The sequence below is a fragment of the Pezoporus wallicus genome, unplaced genomic scaffold (assembly GCF_028554395.1).
Source record: "Pezoporus wallicus isolate ANWC-B61680 ecotype Strahan unplaced genomic scaffold, APGP_CSIRO_Pwel_v1 contig_865, whole genome shotgun sequence".
Classification (NCBI taxonomy): domain Eukaryota; kingdom Metazoa; phylum Chordata; class Aves; order Psittaciformes; family Psittacidae; genus Pezoporus; species Pezoporus wallicus.
The window spans coordinates 2,386,851-2,403,108 of record NW_026636827.1 but is presented as its reverse complement, the minus strand read 5'-3'; the positions used below and the strand labels follow the sequence as shown (position 1 = coordinate 2,403,108).

General features: G+C 36.2%; 1 protein-coding gene across 13 annotated transcripts in view; it reads left to right on the top strand.

Moving 5' to 3' along the window:
* R3HDM1 (R3H domain containing 1) overlaps window positions 1-16,258 on the top strand; it is a 91,447-nt gene that overhangs the window by 51,527 nt on the left and 23,662 nt on the right. For 8 of the 13 annotated variants that reach the window (XM_057401828.1, XM_057401827.1, XM_057401829.1 and 5 more), the window contains 10 exons: window positions 2,290-2,404; window positions 4,862-4,940; window positions 6,284-6,343; window positions 6,424-6,564; window positions 9,057-9,165; window positions 9,261-9,356; window positions 10,523-10,560; window positions 10,643-10,693; window positions 10,837-11,063; window positions 13,770-14,024. In XM_057401828.1, coding sequence (XP_057257811.1) covers window positions 2,290-2,404; window positions 4,862-4,940; window positions 6,284-6,343; window positions 6,424-6,564; window positions 9,057-9,165; window positions 9,261-9,356; window positions 10,523-10,560; window positions 10,643-10,693; window positions 10,837-11,063; window positions 13,770-14,024 — 1,171 coding nt within the window. The remainder of the gene's footprint in view (window positions 1-2,289; window positions 2,405-4,861; window positions 4,941-6,283; window positions 6,344-6,423; window positions 6,565-9,056; window positions 9,166-9,260; window positions 9,357-10,522; window positions 10,561-10,642; window positions 10,694-10,836; window positions 11,064-13,769; window positions 14,025-16,258) is intronic. The other 5 variants (XM_057401839.1, XM_057401841.1, XM_057401833.1 and 2 more) reach the window with 4 other exon arrangements.

The following is a 16,258-nucleotide window of genomic DNA, read 5'->3' as shown; positions in this document are numbered from 1 at the left end:
GATTAAATCATTATGTCAGCAGAGAACCACAACAAACAGGGTCATATTAAAAGAATTTTAAGGGAATAAAGTTAAAAGATTTTTCAGCAGCTTTCCAGTCAAGTAGGTCATATTTAATTAGATGCTACAGTTTTTATAGCATGAAATCACAAAAAAATGCCCTTTGCTGCGCAGTTCTGTTGTATCACACTTTGAAGCAGAATTGGTGGTAGTAGAAAAACTGTCTGTTCAGATGACTATTCCTTTTTTAGCTCTTGTTGAGAAAAGAAGTAGGAAAATGATTACTTGCTTGAAATCCTTTGACGAAATTATCATCGTATATGTTTACCTTGGATGAGTTTAGGATATGTAGTCAGTCAGTTTTCTCATGAAGGAAAATCGGACTATAAAAATTTCCTATACTTAACTGGTAGTTTTGTTCAGTATTGTAAAATCAAAAATAGCGTATTTGTGGATTAAAGTCAGAAAAATATTCTTAAAGATATAAACATATTTCTTTTTCAGATAACTGTTGTGCACCTACTTGGTGAACAGTAGGTGCAATGCAGTTTGCAGTGACAAATTGCTCATTTGAATTATATTCAGGCTCATGATGTGAGGGGTGCAAAGATTTGGTTTGGACTCTAAGGTTTGTAGTCAAGAGAATTCTTAAGACTAGGCAAGAATTATACAGAAGAGTTCATTATTAATGATTGGTAATGATTTTTATCAGACTTGGTTATAGATCATCTCGTAAAAGCTGAGAAGTCTTCACACTGTTTTGGAGGTGTGATTTTTTTGGGAGGTGTGTTGTTTTTGGTCTGATGCTGTTTTGGAGGGTGTTCATGAATTTGCTAAGTTTAATTAGAACATTTAATGTGTGGGAAAATCATAGTGAAAGTGAGAGCTAATATAGCTATCAGCTAAGCTTTTTTTCATTTTAAAAAGTTATTATTAAAAAATCACATATTAAAAGTAGTTTTTAACAACTTCATTGGTATAGGGTTCCCGTTGCCCCGCTCTGAAAGGACCAAGGTAGCATTTTGCTGTGCTAGGGCAGAGAGGAGCATTACTGCAGGTTGTGCAAGGATGTGTTTGCGTGTGAAACTGTCTTTAGCCTTGGTGAATCCTGACTATATTTAACTCTGGCCGGCTTACACAAGTGAGATCAAGTCTGTGGAATGACCCATGAGGAGAAGCTTAGAGTGTGTGCCTGGGTACAGATAATAATGGGTTTGAACGAAGAGTGAGGACTTGAATCAGAAAGGATTAGGTGCAGGACAGAAAGTTATAGGCAGGAATGAATGAGGAGCAGTTTTTTGGGGTTAGGAAGGATCAGATGTTCTGGAGGTGGGAGGGTTACAGCATCAAGTCAGTTGGCATTTGTGGGAGCAAAGCTGATATTTGAGGGAGTTAAAGGTAAAAGTAATGGGGGAGTCTCACTCTCACAGGACTTTGCCACTCCTCTGCTTGGAGTCCTTCAGACACATGGTGTCTCCATTTTCAGCCCTCGTTCTTCTCTGGTTTTGCTGTTGGAAATACGTTAGACCATCACTGACAATTTTGTTAGAGTAGAAGTATGATAGACAAATTACAGTCTTCTGTTCTTCAAGGGACTACTATATTGCTATAATTTCAAAGGGAAGCTCTTTTTGCTTTCTTTGGGAAAGAGGTTTTATCGCAGTTTATTTACTTGTATGAAAACATAGATTTTGAGATGATTACACATGAAGCTACTCTGTTAAAATACACAGGAATCTAAGCCTTGATGACAGTAAGGTTTGCAGATCCTGCCTTGATATATAGTACTGTAAATATTTCCCTGTTTTGTGGATCTGGGAATGCTGGTTTGTCTTAGAGTGAAACTTTTTTTTTTCTTGATATAAACCAATTTGAAACTTGAAAAATACTTTCATAGTCAAGAACTATGAAGAATGGGGGGAAAAAGCATCGTGGATGTTAAAATACTTAAAATTTAGAAGCTGTATGAAATTTATACATCTGAAAACCTGGAATATTTTCATATGTGTTGAATAAGATGCTTTGGATTAATTTTCAACTAGCATTCAGGATGTAGAAATGTGTGTAAAGTGTGAAATGAGTATCATACTTTCCCTGCTTTCTCTATAGTTTTTGATTTACTGGTTAATTCAATTTTATGGTCACATACAGTACATGTGGGATCAGAAAGAATATAAAGGTAGTTATTTTCTGTGTTACTTTATTTTGCAGGTAATAAAGTAGAAACCAGTTCCCCTGCAGGTATTGCTTGAAATAATTCCCATGATGACTGATTTTTACTTTTGACAGGAGAAAATTCAGATCCAGTTGTCACAGTCTTTTGAAAAAGAAGAAAAACCTGCAAAAGATGAAACAGAAAAGGAAAAATCCAGTGATAAACTGTCCAGAAAAATGTTATCAAGAGGTTTGCTATCTGTCATTGTGCTTTTACATGTACCATGTAGAGAAAGAATATTTAAAGAAAATACAGTTTGCTTCCAGGTCATCATTGCATAAATGCTGCTTTTTCTTTTAGCAAATGCAGCAAATAGATTAGAGAGTTTTGAGCTGGAGAAGGAACTGATCCCAGAGAATACAGTGTTTTCAGGGCTTCATCAAATATGTACTCCAGCAAATACTTTTGCTTTCTCACCTGTGTAGCTATGCAGAGCAGCATAAAAACTATTGTGTTGCCTCAGTTGGGTCCAAATGTTCTTTGGAAAACTGACTTTACTAGTCAGTAGAACTTAAGATCTTATTCCTAGACTTTGTTACAAAATTGTGAGACTTGAGAATGGCAACTGCCTTTGCACTTTACATTTATTTTTCTTCTGATAGTATCTAGAATTATTTTTTTATTATTTTGATTGGTTTTATATAAAATTTTGGAGAAATGGTGAACAAATAAGTAGAAATGACAAATGTTATGTTTTCACCTTAATATTCCTGCATTCTGGATTGAAGATCTATTCTATGCTGATTCTTTTTTTAACAAAATAGAAGTATGCAATTAATGATGTTCATCTGTGTCTGTCCATGTTACCTAATGTCTCCTAAAGGTAGAAGACTTTATGATTTAGGTTGGCAAATCATTGCACAGCTGTTGCTTTAAATAAAGGATCCAGTATGTTTAGATAAACAGATCAACCATGTGTAGGAAACATCTTTAAAGCTAAAAATCTTGTAGAGACAGGTAACACTGTGTATCTTGTCCCAGCTGGCAGCCAGGTATTTGTGAAATAAAAAGCGCTGGGACTGAGAACTTAATTGCATTTATAACTCTCAGTCTTTAAAATGATGCCTTAAAGAAATAGGTTGTTCTTTCAGAGCTAATGTGATCGACCTTTAAAATACATGCCCACCTTCTAAAATGAAGAGGAAAAAAACCCCCACTACTCCTACCCCAGCTCCCTAAAAAAGCACCCAACATGTTAGGTAATGAGTTGAGAGCAAAGGGATAAAATGCCCAAGGTAGAGGTAACTGTTCTAAATTCACCCAATTATCTCTTCTGGAGGTTAATTACTTTCCAGTGAAGTAATAGGCAAAAATAGCGTATGGTGGAATTTAAGCATTATTCTACTAGAAATTAGAACTAAATTATTGCTGACTTGCAAATTAGCAAAATAATTATTCAGTCTTAAAGATGTTTTACCAGGCATACCCTTTCCACCACACTATGCCTCTTCCCCTCAAAATCAAAAGTAGTCCCAAACCATGAATGCTCTCAAACTTGCTTGGTTTCATTTATGCTCTCAGGATAATACATGGGCAGAATTGATAGCCTAAGAAGCTTTGCAGATAAAGGAAGCTACTATCATTCTTCTTTAGGGAGCTAGAGATTCCCTGTCCTCAGGTGAACTTGATTTTCTCCTGAAAAAAAGTTAAGATCTCCTTTTTGAAGACTGCACACTTTGGTTGCCCAATTTCCTGCTACATCAAGAGGTTGCTTTGCCAGCACTGTTGCTTCTCGTGAAAAGGCCTGCATAGATTCTGTCTCCACTGAATCTTACCCTAACTTGTTCAGCAGTCCCCTCATTGCTAAGAGAAGCTAAGTTGCAGTGACTGCTCTCTCCACTGACCACAAAAAGACCTGGAACTCCAAGGAGCTAGTTTAAGCTGTGACTAATCTAAGACTAGGTTAACAGATAAGTAATCTTCTTTCTTGGGAGAAATTTAGTTCCAAAAATACTGTTAAAACGTCTGTAGCTCTGAACTCTTAAGACCTGAAACTCTGAAAGGTGCTCGTGTAAGGAAGGATTTGGTGTTAAATCATTTCTTTCGGTGACAGATTTCAAAGAACTGAATGTAACTTTGGATACTTTGTTTCACTGAAACCAGAAAGGAAGCAGAAGGTTGCGAGACTTCTTTCTGGAAAAACTACACATTATGTTGTAAAAACAATGCCCAACAGAAAAGGATTTTTAGTAATACAAAATACCATTGTGAAAGTTAAATTGTTACATTCTGAATTACAGTATTTCTTTGGGCAATATCCAGCAGTCCTGTAGATCAGCTGCTGGTCTGCGGAAGTATATACAGCAGTGCAATGTAGGATATTGAGAAAACTTGGAAGGTTGATGAACATCAGATGACTCAAGGTGATATACTGCTTCAAAATATAGCAATTTGTTAATAGATTGGCAATGTTATTGAAGCTTTTGCTTCTGTATTACACTTGAATTAGGGGATGGAGGAGTGCTATTGGGTTTTCTGTTTTGTTTTTTCTTTTTTGCCTTGTCCCTGGAAACTAGTTGTTTAATTTTGGGAATAGTTTGCCTAATAGTTATATAATGTTGATCCATAAATAGTATGGTCACCAATAATTGGAAAAAAATGTGTTTTCTCAAATTGTAATTTTGCTCTTGTCCCCCTCACCCTTAGATTCCAGCCAAGAGTATACAGATTCCACTGGTATAGATCTTCATGAATTTTTAGTAAATACGTTAAAAAACAATCCCAGGTAAGCGTTAGTTATGTCAACTTTCTGGTTTTCTTTCTTTTTGTTGCCTGAGGGGTTTTGTCTTGTTCCCTCCCCACCCCCCAGAATGTTTACCCCTACATGTCAGTTGTTTAGGATGTTGCGCAGGCTCTCTGAAACACCAGTCTACTGTAATCTGTGTGTTACCTGAACAGAGGTTCAGGACACTGAAATGGTTTAAGTGCTTTTAATATTGAACAGGCAAATAATAAAGACTGCCTTCTCTGACTTTAATCTGCCTTGCACTGAATTTATAGACAAAGGGGGGTTTCTTTTTAGGCTGTACCACATAACCATAGTTAAAGATATACATCTTCACATCAGAAACCAAATCTGACCTAATTCAAGCCCATCATTTGTTAGCAGCAGAGTTAACGTAGTTCTGTTGCGTTGATGTTGCTGGCTCACTCATTTGGTTTTTTCCTTCAATGGGATTTCATACTAAATCCATGGCTATTATATACAAGGCAAGAAGTTAACTCTGTAGAATTGTGCTTCTGTAACAAAAGCTATCCCACTTCTACTTGTTATTCATTAATGTTATAATTTCCAATGTGATTGTGATTATGTTTTATTGGCAAAAAATGTAAAATGAGCTGTAATAAGGGACCAACATGATTTTGTCCTGTAGAGTAAAAGCACAGATCTCTGCTCGGCTCTTGTGTTCTTGTTTGAAGTCATAAAGCATCCCAGTGAAAATAAGGAACTGTAGGTGAAGGGCTGCAGTGGGCTTTCATCACACTAATTGGGAAGCTTATAAACTCTGCAGCAGTTAATTTCTTTGCATGTTAATGACTTGTTGGAACCGGCATAAACATTTCTAAGACTCGTGTTCATTTCTATCACTTCATCACGTTGCAGTGTGTGCCAGCTTTTAAGCACTTGATTGTGGGTATGTTGTAGTAAATGTCATAGTAGTGCCTCCTGTTATCAGTACTCTCTTACTCTGTTTCAGTTATTCCACTATATGCTTCACAATCCAAGGGCTAGTTCAGGGCTCTTACTACCCATGACAACCAAAAAGAACCAACCTTGTCACTCCTTTTTCTTCTTCTTGAGTCTTTCTTCTCAATGTTCTTTTGAGTCTACTGGGCAGAGATTCCCTTGGAGGATTTTTGTATTCTGAGAACAGCATGTTTCACTACATGAGTTCAGTACAGTATAGCTTAGTGAAAAATTAATACCCCTAAAATTATTGCATTTGATGGTTCTATTCGCATCTACCATCATCCCTTGATTATAGACCTTATCTGTGTATTCTTAAGATGAATACAGCTGTGGTTACTGGAGTGTCTCATGTGCGTTGCTGTGTTTTTTATTTTCAGGGACAGAATGACGCTACTGAAATTAGAACAGGAAATTTTAGATTTCATTGGTAATAATGAGTAAGTACTGTATTTTGATAGGAAAAATAATTCAAGAGTATTCCTGCTTATTTCATAAAGCTCTTACTCCTTTCTTCCAGAGTTCCAAGAAAAAAGTTTCCCCCAATGACATCTTACCATAGAATGCTGTTGCACAGGGTAGCTGCTTACTTTGGATTAGAGCACAATGTGGACCAGAGTGGAAAGTCAGTCATAGTAAATAAAACTACCAATACGAGAATGTAAGTGTAAAAGTCTTGAAAAAACTGTCTGATGCTTAGATTTAACCTCTAAGATACATTCTGCAATGCTGCTGCATCTGTAGCAGCAGAGGTCTTATCTGCTCATTGAAAACCATGCATCAAGGAAAGGGAGTTGAAGGAGCTCTACTTTTCATATTCCAGTGTTATGTAACATCATCTGTTCCATGTTTAAACTGGGGGGGGGGGAAGAAAGGATGTTATCTGTAAATGAAGAATTTTTGTTGCTTTTCTCAGAGACTCATTGCTAGTTTTGTTTCTGTGAAGTACAGATTTATATCAACTATTTATTTGTTTAAAGATTTATACCAGTAAAGCTTACAAAGTACATTCTTTGTTTCATATGGAAAGCAGAACGAACCCTTAACTTAAAACAGTTATTTCCGATTTGGTGAAAGGAGGGGAACAGACTTGCACGACTTCAGTTTTTGTACTGTAAAAATTCAGACATTGAAGTATTTTGTTGGAATAATGTTGCTTATGGTTTTCACATGGCTTAACAAATTAAGGTAGCAGGGAAGACAAGACATACCATTAGTTGAAGTGTCAACCAGGATAACAAGTCATGGCATAGAGGGCTGGAGAATTCTTGGAGAAACCACTAGGCAAGTCCGTATTACAAAAAAAGTGTCATTGGGGTCACAGCAAGTCCAAAACCCATGTGTAGTTGACCTTTTCATTCGTAGGACCCAGCTGTTCTCTCTGTCCTCTGCACTTGCTCTATCTTCTCTTTCTCAGAAAAACAAAGGACTAATGCATTGGTATGTTTATGCCACCTAGTTTCTAATTTTAGCTTAAAACCTTTGTCTGACACATTTTTGTTGTGGGATGTTTAGGTTTTTTAAGTAGTCTATGATCTGATCTCCTGAAAACAAGAGCTTACAGTGCCTGCATCCTTATCCCAGTTCTGATGTACATTCTCCATAGCTTTGGGAAAAAAAAAATCTTATTACCCACCATACTTACAGAATCAGTAAAACTGAAATACTGTGCCACACTGAAGTTTTAGCAAAGTGAACAGTTTTCTCCCTGGAAGTTTCTAGTAAAATGTATAGAATCTAAACATTTGTTAAATAACTGACATATTCGTGTATGTGTTTTTGCTTTGGCTATGCATTCTCTGTCTAAATTGATTTATAAACCCATACATTTCAATGCCTCTACCAGCATCTCTAGACTGAAGCTTCAGTCTAGCACTTCAAGTGTGGAAGTACTTTAAGAACCATTAAAAGATGATTTCTTAATTTTTATGTCCTTTATATATATATCTTTTTTTTTTCCTCAGCTGTATTTGAATAGCCTGTGGCCTCTGGAAGCCCCCAATAGGTGTAGTTACTAATTAGCAGGCATTTCATCTAACCTGCAGACATTAAGATTCTTAATGTTTTCAGTATTCTTATTTTAAATCACTTTGGATATAAAATAAGAATTTGGAAAGAAAACCTTGGAGATCTGCTCCATGTTGAATAAAACCAAACTTACCTTTTCCTCATAGGCAGATTCCCGGCTCCATCGCCAATCAGTGATGTTACTGACATCAGCAACCCAGTGCATACTGGGACGTCTCAGTGGAGTGGGAAGTTGGTGATTGCAGGGCAGTAAATTCAGGGACCTTTAAAAGAAAGAGGTAAGACAGTCTAAAGGTTCTCTGAAATGCCTGCTAATTATGTTTGGGCATCCAGTAACTAATAGTTAGGGTTGGCTGTTGTATAGAAAAAGTTCTCCTGACTCTATACAGATGTCCTGGGTAATGAATAAAGAAACAGAATATATATATGGTTTGTTTTTTATTGGAGAAATATTTCCTGCTTGTCTGAGAGCTTCTATTTCAATAGTAGTAGTCTTATTGTCTAGGCACTTGGTATCTATTTGTAATAACAAGAGTTTGCAAAATATCTCATTTTCTTTGACAGAGTAGATAAAATATCCAAACATATAAAATCTGTTGCTTCATCCTCTTACTGTGATCTTGTGCCTGCATTATACTGTTCTTCTCTTGCTTATTTCTACTTAATTCTGTTATATAAGTTTGCAAGTTTCAATGCTTTCTCCTCTATCTTCTGTTTTCCCTTGAAATGAATTCTGAGGTATTACAGCTGTAGCAGAAAACACCTATCTTCATTTCCATGCATGTCCAATATCCATTGCATGGCACCAGTCTGGATTTGAGAGCACTTCTGGTTCCCCCAGGGCATGTGGTTTGCTTGCCACCTTAATTGGAAATTGAAGCAAAAGCTTTGAAGGAGGAAGAGATTTTAAAAGCAGGTTTGTTACACCTCAGGAACAGGACTTGTCAGGGACATACATCTTCTTACAGTTTGGTGCCATTCCCATCGCCTGGACAACCAAATCTATCCCTTCACTTAGAATATTAAGTATAGTTAACATTAATCTTGGGTATATTTCAGTTTGTTCCACTGTGCATAGTGTATTGACAAAACCGTAAGTCTTTTCTTTCTAACCACTTTTCACAGACCTGACCAAAAGTTTTGTGAGCATATAAAAGATGAGAAGAGCGATGATTTCCAGAAGCGGTACATCCTTAAAAGGGATAACTCTAGTTTAGACAAAGATGACAACCAGGTAAAATACATATGGATTATTCCCTTCCACTTGCTGTATTTGACTGTGTTTTTACTATTTTTCTGTAGAAGTTGACACTGTATCACTTAATTTAGATGAGAATACGATTAAAAGATGACAGAAGAAGTAAATCCATAGAAGAACGTGAAGAAGAATATCAGAGGGCTAGAGAAAGAATATTTGCACAAGATGTATGTATCAAAGAAAATCTTCTAGTGTTTTCTATCACTGCTTCACACACACACACATACGTGGTTTTTGTTAAAAAATACTTCTTTCCAGGAAACAAACAACACCAACAAAAAAAAAAAACAACCCACAATGCACAAAAAAAACCCAAAACCCAAAATAATAGGGTTTTTTTCTCACTTGTGTCTATATCAAACACATCTTATGACTGGTCACAGTAAAATGATTTGAGTTCCCATATGTGAAATTTCAGTCAGGATTCTGGAAGCCTAGTCTCTCTTGTCTTGACTTAGCAAGGACAACATTGTAAAATATAATTCGATCACAAGTACTGGTTATTTTGAATCATATTGAGCGAAATGGAAAAGATGTCTTAAAAATAAGTATTACTTCTAATAATCCACTTTTATTTTTGACATTTATCTGAAGCTCTTGCGCATCCAAAGCCAGATTCTTGTTCTGAAGAAAGAGTAATGAGCTCAGAGAGGCTAATTTGCTGTATGCAGTTACATTCCAAAAACCTTTTCATGTTCACTGTAGTTAGGAACAAAAACAATGGACTTTGGATTCAAAATTACCTTTTCCTTTTGCAAACTCATTTGCCAGATATTGTACCCTTAGAAGCTTCATACCAAATGTTAGAAGTCACAGTCAAGGACAACATAATTGAATTTAATATTAGCCTTTTTGATGGTATATTCTGTCTGCTTTTTAGCATATGTGTACTTGTACCCAAAGAATTCAGTACAGTAGCCAGGACCATCATCTTCTTCACGTTTCAAGCAAAAGCCAAGGCAACTCAGGTGGTGTTAACGGGCACATGAAGTCACACATCAGTTGGAAGTGACATAAGGCAGTGAAGGCCAAATGGAAGAATTGTGACTTCAGTAAAATACTAATATAAACACAATAATCAGCACTGTAACTATTCTAATGCCAACTTTTTATTTCCTGCAGATGGGCCTTTTTATATTGCCTTTTTTTCCCTATAACATGGAAGTTATCCACTAAAGAGGTTTAAGTTTTCAGGCGGCTTAATATAAAGAGGATGCTGTAAAAGTCCGTGTCTAATACAGAAGACTCTGTATTGCAGCATGTTTTGTTACTGCGATGTAGTAGGGGTTCTAGATGCCATTCATATTAATTTCTACACTTCTTTGCCCCTCAGTCCCTGTGTTCCCAAGAGAATTATTTCACTGATAAAAGGTAAGAAAATTTGCAGTTTAATTCTGTTTTGTTTTCCTATTTTCTTAATAAATATTAAGCTATCTTATTAAAATGTCAACAGAATCCAGGAGGAAGAAACTAATAGTACACAACAAAGACGACAGATACTTAGGTATTTGATGCTTTCTTTAAAAAAAAAAATAAATTCCAAAGTATTCTGCATGCATTTCACCTTTCTTTTTTTTTTCTTTTTTTTTTCTTTTCCCTTATTTTGCAATTGATGCTTGTGCTAAAAGTTTAGTTTATAACTTACAGAATCAATAAGGAAACATCAGGGAGATCAGCCAACAGCCATCAAAGCAGTACTGAGAATGATCTGAAGTATTGTGAACCCCGTCCCTGGAGCAGCACCGACTCTGATAGCTCCATCCGCAATCTGAAGCCAGCTGTAACGAAAGCCAGCAGCTTCAGTGGGATATCAGTTCTGACAAGAGGAGATAGCTCTGGAAGCAGCAAAAGCACAGGCAGGCTGTCTAAGACAGGTATAATAAAATCTGTACAAATAGTTACATAGCAGTGAAGTACCTGACGGTTTGATACTTGATGTGTATTGCAGATGTGTACATATGTAGAGGCCTCAGTCTCATAGGTGCTCCATGCATACAACTCCCTCTGAATTTAGTGGGGGCTGCATACATAGAATGACTGCAGACCTAGCTCCGTAGGGGATAACTGCCTCAGAGGCCTAACATTCAGGTAATAAACTAAATGAAATCTTCTGTCTTTGGAAGAATTGTGAAGTACATTATAGATGGCTTTAAGCTAAATGCATTTCAGCTCATACAAAGGATATGAAAACCTTTATCAATATAAGTACTGTATACAAAATAAAAAAATTACAGCTCAGCTCTTTGGTTTTAGTGTGGCAAAGCTGCATTGTGCAGTCTTAGGAAACAGTGTGCTGCTATCCTGCTAGCTAGGAAAAAACGGCTTTAAAGTCTGTCAATTTATAGTTTTATTTATTGTGTTTCAGTGCCATTGTTTAAATTGAAACGAATATGGCTAAAAATCTTGATTTTTAGATTGCTGAAAAATCAGATCAGTGATCAAAGTGTACTGTTTAAGATTTGGAAATGCTGGGGAAAAATGTAAGAGTCTGGGTTTCAAAAGTGTGTTTACTTGCAATTAATGTCAAATCAAAATCTCTAAAAATACGAAATTTAGTAAATATTTGTATTCTAAATGCCAATGCAGTTTGATCTAATAGATAATCCTCGTTATGGAGAATTTTGAGGCTTGTAAATACATGGGTGGGTTACAGATGCACTGCTTCAGAACTTGGAGTAGAACTGTAAAAAAAGCAGAATATTACTGCTTGCCTGTGTTAATGCTTGGCTGTGATCTTCTTTATAAAACTTGTTTCTGATAAGGATATGTTAACACTTTTTGCTTTCCCTTAAACCAACACTATCTTATATATCTGTCACCACACTTGTATGTCTTAATGCAGTAAACCAGTTATAAATTTTGTTTATCCTTTGTATACTTGTATTTTAAAAAAATACATTCCAAGATACTTCTGCATATGCTGTAGAATTGTGCCATCATATTGACTTATTTCATTTAGCAATGTAGTAATACTATTTGGCATAGCTTGAAAGGAAACTACAACCTGAGAATAGTCTAAATAGTAAGTACATTCTTAGAAATCTTTGTTTTCTAAGTTGCATTCTAAGTTGTATTCTTAAAATTCCACTGGAAACTTTATTTTGGCATTCTGAGACTTAACATTCAGAGTTCAGAATGCCTGTCCTTGGTGGTTTCTTCACTGCACTTACAGGTTGTGGTGATTTTGCATGTTGAGGTTGGTTTTGTTTGTTCATTTTGATGCAAGATGCAATTGGCTTTAATTATGGCTTCAGCCTCATTTCTCTACATAATCTGGAAGTGGATACGCTTGTAAACAAATCAAATTAGCCCTGGTCAGGTGAAGATTGTTTTTCAGAGCTGGGATGTGATATCTGTGCCCAGTTTACAATTAATACCTTTGTATTTTGCTTTGTCTAGCAGCAAAAAAAAAGATTAATAGCATCAGCAAATGCTTCAAGCTGTACTACCTGTTCATATACAGAACTAAATGAGTTACAATTAGAAATCTTTATCAAGGGCTGCAGAGCTGCTTCAGAGAGTAGATAAATTTTGTTGCAGCCCTTTTTGAGTCGTGCTTTCTCTTCTAGATTGTAAAGAGGCTGTTAATGAAGAGTCCTTAAACAGCTATGTTCTCTTTCCAAGTACCACAAGTATCATAGCACAGACTTAATAAAAAGAATGATAAACTGTATGCTTAGAGATGCTAGGTATACCGTAATCTAGGAACAGTGCAATTCTATGGACCTATCCCTACTGGACTTTTGGAATATTGCTTTTAGCTGCATGCACTGGCTTTCAGAAAGCTCAGGGTCTGGTTCTCCACTGCCTTGCAGTGTTTATAGCATTCATATCTATAAAATGCTTATTGCTTTCAATCAGCTATTTCATACTCCTTCTGAATTTTTAATTGTTGCATAAGCCTAAGTTCAAGCTACCAGTTACCATGACTTTTTTTGGCTGTATTCTTGATTTCAGTCTAAAAATTGTCAAAGGAGGAAAAGAAAGTAGTTTGGGCTTCGTTAATATATTGCAGTTGGTCCAGCATGTGAGTCAGAGAAGATCTCTGATATCTCATAGTAAAAAGGAAATGGTCATTGTTTGCACACTCTCTGTGTCTACAGAGCATGTGACTTTAGCTAGTGTGTCTGAAGGGACCCTGGACCCATGGCATCTGCATTACCCCCCAGCGGCCACCTATGCAGCAGTTATGTGGTGTGTGTTCATCACTTCAGTGTATCCAGTTGATACCTGTGCATGCACCATTTTGAAATAACTGACCAAACACCTAAATGAATTGTGGATGGACTGAACATCAGCATGTGCATATGTACAGGCATGTGTTTTCTGTCCAGAAAATCTGAGCTAAATACGAAAGCCTCACTACAGTGCAAAGCAGTGCTGAACTGACCCTTGGTTCACAGAAGGAGTCTTGTAATGGTATTCCAGGGGAGGTGAAGGGGGAGTTCAGTGAAAAGGCCACTGTTTAATGATGTACTTAATGCTGAGCTTTAAGGGTAAGCATTTACAAGTATATATTTTAAGTGAGTGTGATGTTTCTGTCTCTAGGTAAAAACAATTTCTCATTACTCCTTTCCTAGGTTCAGAGTCTTCTAGTAGTGTAGGGTCATCCACGGGTTCTCTTTCTCACACCCAGCAGCCTCTTCCAGTGCCAGCTCTAAGCCAGCCTTCTCATGGCACGCCTGCCGTCTATCCAACTGTCAGCACTAGTAACTCTCTTTCCTTTGATGGTGGCATAAGCGGGCAAGTGGCACCTACTAGCACTAGCTTCTTTTTGCTTCCCTTGGAAGCGGCAGGCATACCGCCTGGCAGTATTCTGATCAACCCTCAAACAGGTTGGTACATGCTTGTGGATGTTTTTGTTTCAATTGAGATCTTGGAGACAAATGCACGAGTGTTTACATAAGACTGAATGTCAGTGTTGTCCTTTCTTTTTTTCCTCTTTTCTGTGGTTGTGTTTGTTCAGTGCACTTAATTTGAAAGAAAGCATGACTCTCTAGGATCAAAGGAATAAGTAAACTCACTTGATTTCTCTCTACTAGAGTTTAACTTATAATTAAAAATTTAATAAGTGACTTGGACAAAATCTGAAAATCCTGTGATTTATTATCCAGAACACAGAACAACTTAAATTGTTTCATCTGTTTTTCTGGGAAAGGGAAGAGTCTTTCCCAGTGCTACTATAAAACAGTTTCAGGGAGGGAGAGAGCCTAAATTATTCTTCATATTGACTTGAAAGAATTATCCTGTGTGGGTTTTTTTTTTCGTCACAACATACTCTTGTGTCTTTATGCTCATAACACTGATTTTAAACAAGTGAAAGAAGCGTGAGATTCCATGCTATTTCTGAACTTCTGCTTATGAGTTCAAAACTGTTAGTGTAATTGGCCAGTACTGTTATTACTACCAAGTAGTAGGAAATTGATACTTCACAATGTAGATGCAGAGAGATGTGTAACCACTTGTCCAGATTAAATAACTAATTAGCATTCTCTGGACAAACTTTTACCTTATTATAGAAGTTGAGAAATGAAAATATTGACTTACCTTTTACGTAATGCATTATCTGTGGAAAATTATTATATTTTAATTTTAGTGCAAAGATTTGGTTTGCTTGTGGAAAAGAAAATACTTCTTGATATTTTTTCCATCATTCTGTAGATGGGATTTACTATGTTTGAATATAATTGCAAGTGATGTTTTAAACTAGATTTTTCTCATTGGGGTTATTAAAATTAAGAGTTATTAAATTATTTCTCTTCTATAACTGAAAGGTTTAACTTTGAAATAAAGTTCTCTTTTCCTTAATATAAACTAATTGCTGTTGTGTACAGCATTTGATATGTTTTTTAAATTAATGATTCTGCATATTGATATTGTGCCTAAGGTTTCTCTTAAATAACTTGCTGTATAAATGGAACAGTGTAAGCCAGGCCTGCTAAAAAACGGGTAACAAATGACTAGATGTAGCTTCTAATTTTTGTAGATAGCCATTGGATTTGCAGGAGGATGTATTTGCCATCTTAGATCTAGGTGCTGGACAACAGCACTACTGATTTCAATTTTCTAGTTATAATGATAGTTGTACATCTTGTATGTGAATTTTCCATTGTGTGTTGAGCATCTGAAGACAAATATGATCATTAGTGAACAAGTTTTGCTAGGAAAAAAGGTTTAGTGTTTGGATACACTAGACTATACATTAAATATGAAGAATGTTCGCTCTCATTTTTCATAATATGACTATGCTAAAATCTGCAGTTACTGTATGGCAAAGCAGATGCTGTGAGCACTGAAATGATACCATCAGCTTGAAGGTGATTTCATGTAAAACATGATACAGTTTTGCAATTTTAAAAGTAGTGGGATTTGAGTCATCTTCATTTCAATTATGTGCTTGTCAATGTTTTGCATGTGATCAGTTTCCCTTTCTTCCTCCTGTACTGTTGGTCATTTTCCCTGTTACATTGGTGGGACTTCCACATAGCAACAGGGAAGGGTAGAGAAACAAATGTGGTTGTGAAAGTTTTTAATCTGAAAGCATCTTGTACTTGCACCCCCCTCAGAAGAGGCAGCAGAACTGCAGACTTGACTGTCTTTCGTATTAATTAAAATTAGCTTAATTTTCAAATTGTGATTCTAACTACATTTTATCAATCTTTTAATGTATTTTAAACGCTCATTAATAGTCTTTCATAACAGAATATTGCAGTTAAGTCTAATGAGAGTCTGGAGTGTCTAGCAGAAGGTAAAGTACACTTCCAGCATCGGGAATATCTAGGTTCAGATAAATAGTTAACTTAAAATGTAGTCAAATAATAATGTTCTGTAACTGTTCATCTGGCTTAATTGTTCCAGATGACAGTCACAGTTCAAAAAACATAACTAGTTTCTCAGTATTTCTGACAGGGTCTCATGAGCTTAGGTCAACAGAGTTGTTCTCAGTAGTTGAAGGTGATAATTAGGAAAAGAGTTCTTATTCAGCCACTACAGGAAACAAGTTAAGAACCCATGGTTACCAGAAAGCAGTAGAAGGAAATAAGAAAGTCTGACTCCCTGTTTTTGTGAA